This window comes from Elaeis guineensis, chromosome 1 (genome assembly GCF_000442705.2).
Source record: "Elaeis guineensis isolate ETL-2024a chromosome 1, EG11, whole genome shotgun sequence".
NCBI lineage: Eukaryota > Viridiplantae > Streptophyta > Magnoliopsida > Arecales > Arecaceae > Elaeis > Elaeis guineensis.
Window position 1 is genome coordinate 19,427,358 of NC_025993.2, and position 11,412 is coordinate 19,438,769.

At 45.8% G+C, this 11,412-nt stretch overlaps 1 protein-coding gene across 1 annotated transcript; it reads right to left on the minus strand.

Moving 5' to 3' along the window:
- Positions 1-229: 229 nt before the first annotated feature.
- LOC105032669 (L-type lectin-domain containing receptor kinase IX.1) lies at positions 230-6,717 on the minus strand. The gene is made up of 3 exons (XM_073251202.1): positions 5,352-6,717; positions 1,527-1,756; positions 230-845 (listed from the first exon to the last, which is right to left on the minus strand). Exons 1-3 carry the CDS (start codon positions 6,686-6,688, stop codon positions 430-432), a joined length of 1,983 nt encoding a protein of 660 aa, XP_073107303.1. The 5' UTR covers positions 6,689-6,717; the 3' UTR covers positions 230-429.
- Between the last annotated feature and the right edge of the window lie 4,695 nt (positions 6,718-11,412).

The window sequence follows — 11,412 nt, forward strand, 5'->3', positions numbered from 1 at the left end:
TCTTATCATAAACCACATGATGTCAAGTCCATGACAGAATGCCAATATCTGCAACTAAGTTAGAGAATTCCTTAACATGATTGATTAATTTAACATTATAAAGCTTAAAGCACTTATTGCATGGAGCACCATCAACAACATTAAAGATGACTCAAGATAATGCTACAGCATCTTGAACAGTAAATTGGATGAAAAAGGCACCACAAAATTAGAAAAATTGGTTGTCAAGAATAGTGGTTACTTTACCGATGGATAGCCATAAATAGTCATCGGGATAGGCACATGATGGAAATGAGAAGCAATTTCCGCACCATATTACATGACAAATATATAAGACTAATTTGCAAGTCCAATGGATAACATATCAAACCTCATGGAAATATAAAGTTCAGTCTTTAAAATCTGTTTCAATTTCTTACTCAAAATAACTCAGGTACATGCTTGAGTTGGAACTTCGGAGTTAGCTGAAAATCTGCGAGATGATGGTGATGCAAGGACTGGAGGTAAATATGTTGCTATCGGCTTCCTTGGTGGCAGATCAGGCAGTGGAGTATCAAATTTGAGAATACCAATTGCTTGTCTTATTGACGGTCTCATATTGTAATCTGGATGGGCGCACCACAAACCTACAATCATCAAGCACTCCATTTGTTTCTCATCGAATTCCATATTTAACCCTTTATCCACTGCTGTTAAATATATATTTTCTTCATAAAGCTTCCAAACCCACTCTACCAAATTCACTCTATCTTGCTGCTCTCTTATATCACTTGATTTTCTACCACATGCAATTTCCAATACAACTACTCCAAAGCTATATACATCTGATTCTTTGCTAGCTTTTCCTGTAATATAACATGATGCATTTCAATTAGCAAAAATAAATTTATATTTATCATTATTAATTTTAAGTTAATTAAAACTATGTAGACCCAACTAAGCAAGCTAAGTCAACTATGACCCAAACTTGATATGTCATGTTTGCATTCATATTGAGTCTGGCTAACTAGGGTTTATTCTTGGATACAACAGTTGATGAAGTAAGCATCTAGTGTGGATACTCAGTTTGAGCGATCAACAGCCTTTTGTATAGGCCAGACCAATCGACTATTTTGTTACACAACCTTAACTTAAGAAATTCCTTGAAACCTATATTTTCCGGGCATAACTTTGTAGGTAGAAATTTATCTATGCTTAGTGAATATCAAATACATCCCAAAAGTTCAGCTGAAATCAGACTATTAGATTCTTTGCAAGCTAAAATCAAGCCTGGCTATTGATAAAATTGGGATAGCAGTGATTGGCCTGCCTTATGGTAGAGCTCATATATAATGGACCTTACACATGTTAGGCCTATACCACAGGGCTGCCATAGGATCAAAGAGCCATTTTCCTCGGTCTAAGCCTAGCCACGATCAGCAATTCACCTCTACCTAATATTAATAAAATCTCTTTGTATAATTTTCATCAAAAAAGCATTCATTCATGGAGCCTTCAAATGCAGCTGGAATTATAATATTACTTACCTGAAGTAGCATATTCTGGTGCGATGTATCCCGCAGTCCCAGCCGCACCTGTTGTTTGCATGTAAGCGTCATGATCCACAAGCCTTGCGAGCCCAAAATCACCAAGCTTAGCATTGAAGTCCGAATCCAACATCACGTTGCTTGGCTTGATGTCTCTGTGGACCACACACTGCTCCCACTCTTCGTGAAGATAGAGTATTGCCGAGGCCAAGCCGAATGCAATCTTGTACCTTGTTGGGTGGATGTCTGGCCAGGACACCACCTCCCAAGACCCTTTCAGTACCACGCGATGCAGCAGGAAGAAAGAAGAAACAAAACAGAAGAAAAACAATCAAAATACGTGGATCAGCCACAAAAGGGCTCGCCTCCACGGGGCATGCAAACTTCACTATGAAAAGAAAATTTTACAAGAGGAGACCTCACCCTCAACCCTTGTACACCCAATTCTCTCTCACATGAAGTTCCCCTCACAAAAGCTCTCTCTCTCTTGGAGACCCCCTGAACCCCTGAAGAGCCTGGCGACCGCTGTCCAGGAGCCTCCTGCTCCTTCTCTCACAGCGCCTCACGCCTCTCTCTCTCCTCTCGGTTCGTACGGCGGCGAGAAAACCAAAACCCCCGTTCTCTGCTGTGTCTCAGGCCTTTTAAAGCCTTAAACATAGGTTAGAGGGTGATTAGGAATCCTTAATCAAGCCAAATCACGTCCCAAGCCGTCCGATCAACACCGGGAGCTCTCTGGACCCTTAGATCGCGCTCCGGTCCACGGAATAGGGCCGTGGACCGCGAGAATCGAGTGGGAAACGTCCACGCGGTCCACAGGCCGCGCCGTGGACCACCCGGTCCACGGTGGACCGGGGATGGGCCAGCAGGCTGCTGGGTCGCGCGTCCCGCACGGGCCTGGGCCTGGGTCGCGCGTCCCGCGCGGGCCTGGGCCTGGGACGCGCGTCCCGCGCGGGCCTGGGTCCCGCGTCCCGCCCGGGCCTGGGTCCCGCGTCCCACGCGGGCCAGCGGGCCTGGGACGCGCGTCCCGCGCGCCGCCGCCTGCGGCCGCGCCGCTGCCGCCCGCCGCCGGTCGCCGGCGGTCCTCCGCCGTCTCGATTCTCGTGCCGACTTCGAAAGCTCGTATCTCCTCCATCCGAGCTCCGTTTCAGGTGATCTTGGTCTCGTTGGACTCCATTTTTCGCCGCGAACCTCGCTGTGGGCTCAATGTGGGCTGAATCTCGAGGCGTCAAATCCTAACAATCTCCACCTCGACTCGATATTCGGCCTCCTCCAAACTCCGAGAGCTTCTGGATCTCCTCGCCCCCATGCCCTGGGGCAATCGCCTGCTGATCATGGATGGGCAAACATGGGAGTCGAGCCAGGCTGCTCGATCCCATCTCCGTCGTATGCTGTGCTCCTCCTGACCTGAGACCTGCTCGGGGCATCATCCTGCGGCAATAGGAATCTTACCTTGCGACGTCGCCTCTCGTCCTCCCGAGTCTCTTGTCTCGTGCCCGATCCACCTCCTGGAGCTCCACCTCGCTCTGGGCTCCACCTGGCTCCCGATGCTCCACCTCGCACTGGGCTCCCTGCCAGGTAATAATGTCCTCTGCTCCCCTTCTTCCCCTCCAGCACAATCCTATCGCCGCGTAGCACCCTCAGGATTCCTCCACCAGCTACCGTCCTGTAGCCTCTCGAATCCAGTCTGCTAAGTGAGATAAGATTCTGCCTGAAATCGGGTATGTATCGGACCTCCCCCAATCTCCTCACTGCACCGTCATGTGTCCTCCAGCTGACCGTCCCAATGCCTCTGATCGCACAGCTCGATCCATTCGGCAGATATACAGTGCTCTCACTGTTCTCCAGGGAGTCAAACTGCTCCTCTCTGCAACACACATGATAGGGACATGCAGAATCTAATATCCACTGCTGGGAAGAAGTAGATACCTCGTCAGATATCTCCAGGACATCTCCATCTGAATCACTGCCGGCCGTCGCTACAGCAGCCACCGTCCGATTTTTCAGTTGAGGGCAATCTCTGGCTAGATGCCCCAACTCCTCACACCGGTAACACCTGGTTTTGCTCAAGTCCCTCCTGGACTTAGACCGCCCTCGATGCGATCTCCTGTCGCTCCGTCTACCGCCTCCTGCACCTCCAGAAGCCACCAAAGCTGAGCTATCGCCACCTGAGCTCGAAGCTGGGTTCTCCCTCCTGAGAACCTCGTTCTGGAGTATCGCCGCGGTGACCTCGTCCATCTTGATAGTGCTCTTCCCCACTAGAAGAGCAGTCACCAAGGACTCGTACGAAGAAGGAAGCGACGCCAGCAAAACCAGCGCCCTGGTCTTCTCCTCAACGTTCTCGCCAACGCTGAGAAGGTCGGTGAGGATCTTCTGGAAGTGGCTCAGATGCTCCTGCACGCTCTGTCCCTCAGTCATCCGCAGTTGGTAAAACTGCCTCCAGAGGAAAAGAGTGTTGGTGAGAGACTTCGCCATGTACAACTCCTCGAGCTTCGACCACAGCACCGTCGGGGAAGTCTCGCTCAGCACATGGATCACCACCTCATCCGCCAGGTACATGCGGATGGTACTCACCGCCTGCATCTGTAGCCGTTTCCAATCCCGCACCTCCATGGTGGTCGGTTTCTCATCGCACAAGAGAGCTTCGATCAACCCCTGTTGGATGAGCACGTCCTTCACCCTTGCCTGCCACAAGGAGAAATTGCTCTTACCATCAAACTTGTTGATCTCCATCCTGATTGTTCCTGTTTTCTCCATCTTCAGTCTTGCTCACCACCACTGCAATCTGCGTCCTTGTACCGCCTTGCTCTGATACCACTTGTTGGGTGGATGTCTGGCCAGGACACCACCTCCCAAGACCCTTTCAGTACCACGCGATGCAGCAGGAAGAAAGAAGAAACAAAACAGAAGAAAAACAATCAAAATACGTGGATCAGCCACAAAAGGGCTCGCCTCCACGGGGCATGCAAACTTCACTATGAAAAGAAAATTTTACAAGAGGAGACCTCACCCTCAACCCTTGTACACCCAATTCTCTCTCACATGAAGTTCCCCTCACAAAAGCTCTCTCTCTCTTGGAGACCCCCTGAACCCCTGAAGAGCCTGGCGACCGCTGTCCAGGAGCCTCCTGCTCCTTCTCTCACAGCGCCTCACGCCTCTCTCTCTCCTCTCGGTTCGTACGGCGGCGAGAAAACCAAAACCCCCGTTCTCTGCTGTGTCTCAGGCCTTTTAAAGCCTTAAACATAGGTTAGAGGGTGATTAGGAATCCTTAATCAAGCCAAATCACGTCCCAAGCCGTCCGATCAACACCGGGAGCTCTCTGGACCCTTAGATCGCGCTCCGGTCCACGGAATAGGGCCGTGGACCGCGAGAATCGAGTGGGAAACGTCCACGCGGTCCACAGGCCGCGCCGTGGACCACCCGGTCCACGGTGGACCGGGGATGGGCCAGCAGGCTGCTGGGTCGCGCGTCCCGCACGGGCCTGGGCCTGGGTCGCGCGTCCCGCGCGGGCCTGGGCCTGGGACGCGCGTCCCGCGCGGGCCTGGGTCCCGCGTCCCGCCCGGGCCTGGGTCCCGCGTCCCACGCGGGCCAGCGGGCCTGGGACGCGCGTCCCGCGCGCCGCCGCCTGCGGCCGCGCCGCTGCCGCCCGCCGCCGGTCGCCGGCGGTCCTCCGCCGTCTCGATTCTCGTGCCGACTTCGAAAGCTCGTATCTCCTCCATCCGAGCTCCGTTTCAGGTGATCTTGGTCTCGTTGGACTCCATTTTTCGCCGCGAACCTCGCTGTGGGCTCAATGTGGGCTGAATCTCGAGGCGTCAAATCCTAACATACCTCTCTGGCCATATGAGCAATCTCTCCTCGCTGTATAGATGGTAATCAAGGCTTTTGTTGGACATGTACTCGTAGACCAGTAACAAAACACCTTTTTCATGACAATAGCCAATGAGTCGCACAAGATTGCGATGCCTCAGTTGGCTTATAATCGTGACTTCCGATAGGTACTCCTTCTTCCCTTGCCTAGAATATTTAGAAATCCTTTTGATTGCCACTTCTTGCTTCGTATCATCCAGCACTCCCATGTAAACCTCCCCGAAACCTCCTTCCCCAAGCTTTGCCTCCCTAACAAAATTTCCCGTTGCAATTGCAAGTGCACTATAAGAAAATTTCTTAGGGCCGGCACCTCTCTTAAATGCATTATTGATGGACAATTCAAGAGCCATCTCTTCTTCTTCCATCCCTCCACTAGCCCTCTTATGCCATACTACAATCCCTGCTAAACCCAACCCACATAGCAAGATCCCGGTACCAACAGCAAGCCCCACCACTAATCCCACCTTACCCTTCTTCTTGGGTTGAGAAGTCAAATCAGAGGAAGTGAAATCCCAGGAATAGATGCAATGCGACTCCCAATACTGCCCGGTGGCCGCTGAGAAACCAACGGCCACATTCTCAGGCAGGTATTGCCTCAAGTCGACAACATAAGATAAGCTCCAATTCCTCCGAGGATCTGAAGCATTACAGAGGAAGACGCTCAAATTTTGAGAAACAGCATCATAAGTAATGGATGCAATGAATTGCACATTCTCTCTGATGCTAGCATTCATGTCCACTTGTGTTTTGGAAACGATGGACCAGATGTCGATGCCCACATGGTTGGCGCTAATATCGTTGAACTCAAGGTTCTTGTAGCTATCAAATTCGACAGCCACGACATCCTTATTCTCCAATGAATCAAAGCCAACAGTTGTAAACAGTCCAAGAGTTCCACGGGATGAATTCGCCGGAGCCTCAAAAGGGAAGGGTGAGAGGAAGAAGGCAAGCCCGTCAGAACTGACATTTTCTCCCCAGCCATCGATAGCGAATCTGAAATTTGTTGTGAAGTTGGCAAGCGTTCCTGAAGCATTGTCCCAGAGAGACACCGGTTCAGGATATGTGGCGCTTCCCTCTCTATTGTAAAAGGTGGGGCTGACCTGGTCCTTGGTGAGGTGGATGCCGCCGCCGTCGAAGTAGGCGAAGTAGGCGTCACCGGAGAAGTTTAAGTTTGGCTCGTCCAGTCTTTTGCCAGTGAAGTTGAAAGAGAGTGGGTTTACGAGGGGGATCAGGACAGATAACAGCGGAAAGAGGAGAATTAGGATGATGTGGAGAGATCTAGAGTTGGAGAGAGCCATTGTTTGAGATGGTAGGAGGCTTTCCAAGCTAGATTTTTTGAGTGGTAGAAAGACAAGGGATCAAATAGTTGGTTTGAAACGTGTCATTTGAAGAGGATAATGGTTTAGTTTGCCCTGCGAGTTTTGCACCACAAGGCCTTGTACTACTGTGGATGGCCACCATGCCGGCATCAATTTAATTTATTACCAAGCCTGCTCACCAGATGGGCTAGACCGTCAAGTCTATCAATTGGACTATTGGAAGGCAGCTTCTCCCCAGTAACACGTAATGGAATGCGAAACTTCGTGGACGGTGCAGTTGGGTGACGTCAACGTAAATTAAAGCTTTCTCATAGGACACCGTATGAACACCTCTAAGAAATGGAGGTTGCTGTACGAGGTCTGTCGCTTACAGGGATTCGGTAATGGAAGAGGACAGGAATGCTTGGGTGCAAAAGAGTCGCACCATAGAACATCTTGTTCACACTCGAAGAGGTTGGGAGTGCTTAATTTTCGTTGCAGTAGTCTAACTCGTCTATCGTCTGGGCCGGCCGTGTGTTGCGTCTTGCAACTTGGAAGGACCTAGTCTTGTGATGCTGCATTTCTGGCATCACAGTTGAGCTTTATGCGTGTTCACAAGTTATACCAAGCACATTTCACCGCAAAGTTCTAAAATCAGGCATGGCACTTGATTTCATTCGACCCCAGCAGCAGTCATCAAACGCTTCGTGGATCCTTAAATTTGGTTTGTACTCATGGCATTTATCATGTAATATGCTCGAACAAATTAAGCAGACACAAAATGCATTACAAGTACACTACTCACTTTTCTGTTTGGAAATCTAAAATTAATAATAGTTTCCTGTATGTTTCGTTCATTACAGATGGTTTCGATGACATCTTTATTCTGATTCAACAAACTTCAACGAAACCACCACTGTTGCTTCACTCTTGATGCATTCAAATTCAGCTGTGACCAGCTTCCTGTTCTTATTAGCAAACCAAACAAGAAGCCTAGTCTAGCTGTTTTATTTTAAGACTTTTAATACTATTGGGATCTATGACATTTGTTAGCAAGAGAGCGGATCCTCTGCAGTACTCAAATACTACTGTTAGGCACGGTGAATAGTTGGGCATCATCCATCATAAGATGGATGATCGTGCTTGTGTTTAGAATGATAAAAAGGAAGAAATTTATAAACCCTATGGATATTTGGATAATTTGGACAGAACATGTGCGGTCGTCCATCTTACGATGGATGACGTCCAATCATATATAGCATCCTGCAATATTTTTTGAGTACCGCAGAAGATTCCGTTCCTATTAGTAATATGTATTAGGTAGGAATTTTGGTGTAGGCTTGTCTACATATGCTATAGACAAACCCAATGAAAAAATGCCATGGCAATATTTTAAGATGGTTAAGTGGGTGTGTTGAGGTGATTACAGCTGCTGTGGCATTTTTCATAGCTAGTCTTGATCTACAGCATTTATGGCAAGCTAAGTTTATCCAAGAATTTCTCAGTATTAAGATTTTACATACAACTTTCATATTCGATGTGGATTAAGATTGTTTTGAGCAGGTAATAATTTCCCTTAGCTTGTTTCCAAGTTGGTTTGGATTGAAGGCTTATCAACTTGGTTTGTGCTCAATTAATTCTGATTTATTATGATACGTACTACAGACGATCCAATCCACATGCAGCGATAAGCCAAAGCTTCTTGTTCACGTAACTAATAGAATTTGTTCCAAGAAAATATGTATGTACATAAATCCCATTGTGAACCACTGGCGTGGTGGTCCTTGCTGGCCGGATCAATGAGCGCGGATGAGCCTTGCAAGGCTCGATTTTTTGAGTGGTGGAAAGGTAAGGGAGCTGTAACTTTGACAAGAAATTATTGGTTAGAAATTAGTAATTTGAAGAAGATAAGAGTTAGTTTATCATGCAACTTATTACACCATAAAATTCTTTACTATTGTAGATAACTACTATATCATCTATCTTGGAGGCAGACAGTTATACTATAGAGCTTGAGAAGTAGTCCAATTTTTTTTTTTAAAAAAAATATCATGTCAATCTAGCATTGTATAATCCAGTTGTAATCTTCAAAAGTTTGGCACATCATTCGATTTTTCGACGTAGCAGATTTTACTTCTAGATTTTGTCCAACTAGATCTATAGTAGCCAAAATGATTTATATCAAGTTAGGTTATTTTTTTGGATTATTTGGAAAGTGGATAACGGATATCATGCCATACCCTTAGAATAAATGCAAAATGGATCATTTTGTAGGGTGGAAACATGGATCCCTAGTAGCTCAATGAAAATTAGGTTAACTAGGGGTAGGAGGTTCCCTATGCTTGGGACCATGCTATCCCCATTTTTGGTCCCGTGAATTTGATGAAATTATTGAAATGATCCTTTATTAGCAAAATATAATTAGTCTTTTGATCCAGAAGTAGTCATTAAGATTTTTTCTTTTAAATGTGCATTTTTGGGATACTCATTATGATTTCAAATGGTTCTATGGTACAAGGTAATCATACAATGTGTTATAGAAACTGGTTATTAGTGGACTACGAAAGACTTGATCTAGCTAGAAGTGTTCAGACCGGCATCAATTTAATTACCAAGTCTGCTCACCAGATGGCAAGACCGTCAAGTCTATGAACCGGATTATTGGAAGGCAAGTTTTTCCCCAGCAACACGTTGTGGAATGCGCCGGCTGGACAGCATAACTTCATTGACAGCTCGTTCTTTGGAATTAATTATTTGTTGATATTAATTATTCTTGTGACGCTTTCACAATTGATGCGAAAGATTTATTAAAAAAAATTAATGTTACAGACCTCGTTGGACTACCATTATAAGTCCGAGCATTTTAAATTTTGCGTTAGGATTCTCTGCCGCGCACGGCGCTTCCAAATGTTCCCCAGCAACACGTAGTAGTGGAATAAGACGGTTGGATGGCATAATTTCATTGATGGCTCGTTCTTTGGTATTAATTATTCTTGTGACGCTTTCATAATTGATGTGAAAATTTCATTAAAAAAAATTGATGCTACAGACCTCGTTGGACTACAATTATAAGTCCATGCACGTTTCTTTAGATTTTGGACTCAGATACTCTGCTGTACATGGTGCACAGCACGCACAACAATCTGTGCGATGCTCATTGTGCGCAGCTTACGCATTGTGCGCAGCTATACGATCGTCCGTCATATGATAGATGATGTGCATGATATATTATATCATACGATATATCATATATACAGTAAAAAATCCGTACCCATTTAATGCGGTCTTTTTAGGTTATGTCAACTGATGGAGTAGCTACGCATTAGCTTAATGTTTGTAGCTGTACTCGCATAGCAAGGCTGCCGAAAAAAACACCAAATATAATATATAATATAATATAATTTAAAAACAAGAGAGGCATGGAATAAAGCCGCTCGTGGGTCAATCCGATCCGGCACGTACTGAACTGTATCTGACACGGCCTATCAAATACTATAGCGGGCTATGTCATTGGCATAGAATAGAACTGGACATCAGACCGAGCCGCCCATAGGCTAACCCGCCCGATACGTACTAAACCGTATTTGCCACCATCTGCCGAGAACCGTAGCAGACTAATTCCAGGGGTGAGATTGGGCTGGAGGTTGGTGGCCTGCAATCCAGACCGATACGGTCCTTTAAGGTCTGAACTGACATGGCCCGACAGACATGTATGGCACCGCACGTACCCAGATCCAGCACGACTTGCGTGCTAGCCCACATGGGCCATACGACGTCCCATTTGGCATACTATATTTTTAAAATTTTTATTTTAAAAATAATTTTTATAAAATAAAATAAATTTGAAGATAAATAAAAAAAGATAGAAGGTATTGAAATTTTTTTTATAAAAATAAAAACCATCTTGTAACAATGGAGGATTTGGCATGAACCCTACCAATTTATTAATATAAATCAAAATTGTACAAAAGAGGGAGGGAGCTAGACCCAACCTTCAGAATACAATGAGGGAGAGAGAAGAAAATAGAGGTGACTCACCTCAGTACATAAAAAGTAAAAATATACAATTTTAAGAAATTAAGAATTGAAAACAAATCTTACTAATTGTGTTTGTGTCGTCTTCATCATCAGATCCAGTATCATGTCCTTCTTTGTTCTGAAGTCTCATCTCCATTTCCAACCAATCTTTGAAGTTTAGCAGTATCTCAATTGTCTTGCTCGTCATCCTGCTTCTTTTTTCATCTAAAACGTATCTACCTGCACTAAAAGCTGATTCCGATGCTATCGTAGATATCAGCACAGCTAAAATATTTTATGCAATTGTAGATATAATAAGGTATTAAGAGAGTATTTGGCTTGCAACCGAAATCAGAATAGAAATGGGAATCGTAATGGCTTAGAATCGGAATCGGAATGGCCAAATCTCCCCAAGCATTTGGTTCGTGATCGAAATCGGAATCAAAATGAAAAATCGAATCCATAGAGAAGAGCAGGAATTGAGTTCTATATAGATTGAGCCATTTCCATTCTACCCCAGAATCAGAATTGGAATGGGACTCCTCCCAACCAAACGGTTGGAATGGGAGTCACCCATTTCGATTTCAATTTCAGACCCCTATTTTTCCCAACCAAACACCCTTTAATTTTTTACATCCTTCTACTAGGCCAACACATTAAGATTTTTTATTTGATTTTTATCTAATACAGTAGAGATTTTATTTTGT

Excerpts from the sequence above, each read along its gene's own strand:
- LOC105032669 (XM_073251202.1), bottom strand. The coding sequence starts at position 6,688 with ATGGCTCTCTCCAACTCTAGATCTCTCCACATCATCCTAATTCTCCTC. Across the intron at positions 1,757-5,351 it reads TTGCTCATATGGCCAGAGAG|GTACAAGATTGCATTCGGCT; the intron begins GTATGTTAGGAT and ends CCACCCAACAAG. Across the intron at positions 846-1,526 it reads ACCAGAATATGCTACTTCAG|GAAAAGCTAGCAAAGAATCA; the intron begins GTAAGTAATATT and ends GTTATATTACAG.